The sequence below is a fragment of the Condylura cristata genome, unplaced genomic scaffold (genome assembly GCF_000260355.1).
Source record: "Condylura cristata isolate star-nosed mole 26May11 unplaced genomic scaffold, ConCri1.0 scaffold00003, whole genome shotgun sequence".
Classification (NCBI taxonomy): domain Eukaryota; kingdom Metazoa; phylum Chordata; class Mammalia; order Eulipotyphla; family Talpidae; genus Condylura; species Condylura cristata.
This window is the reverse complement of record NW_004567104.1, coordinates 78,500,863-78,501,468: the sequence shown is the minus strand read 5'-3', so window position 1 is coordinate 78,501,468 and position 606 is coordinate 78,500,863. Positions and strand designations below refer to the sequence as shown.

Sequence of the window (606 nt, the reverse complement as noted above, 5' to 3'; positions counted from 1 at the left end):
CCCTGCGCCCCGGCCCCGGAGACGGGCCCAAATGCCCACTGGGCCTGCAACTGCAGGCTGGCCCCTGGCTCCCAGCCAAGGGCCAGGCGACATGGCCATCCTCCGAGTCCAGTCTGAGCCGGCGCCACTCGCCTACCAGCCCACCTCGCCCATCTGGAGTCCCGTCCCCTGGCGCCCACGGCTGCTCCCTGGCAGCCCCCCAACACTTGACTCCACTGTCCACCCCCTGGGCTTTAGCCCAGCCTGTGTGCCCAGATTCAGCAGCCTCCCCCAGAACAGCCCCGACCCGAGTCCCAGGCAGGTCCAGGCCCTCTGGGCACTGGCCCACGCCCCGAGGCCACGGCCCCAGCCCCCCCGCCCCCAGCGCGGCCTCCTGGGGACAGCAAGCCGGAGCTCACCTTCTCTGTCCACTCCACAGCCCCGACCTTGGTCTCCGGGAGAAGCATGTTCAGCTTCTGCTGGACCAGGTCGACGGTGATGCTGGAGACCGGCAGGTCAGCCAGCTGGGCGATGAGGTCGGCCACGCGGCCCGAGCCCTCCATGACCACGCAGGGGGTGCCGTTGGCGATGGCTCTGTGGATGGTCTGCAACACGGGCCTGAGCCGC

General features: G+C 70.6%; 1 protein-coding gene across 1 annotated transcript in view; it reads right to left on the bottom strand.

Annotated features, from left to right (window-relative positions):
- The window catches only part of TRPM2 (transient receptor potential cation channel, subfamily M, member 2), a 23,631-nt gene that overhangs the window by 12,228 nt on the left and 10,797 nt on the right, over positions 1-606 (bottom strand). The window contains 1 exon segment of the mRNA XM_012731191.1: positions 399-584. Within this exon segment, the coding sequence (XP_012586645.1) occupies positions 399-584 (186 nt within the window).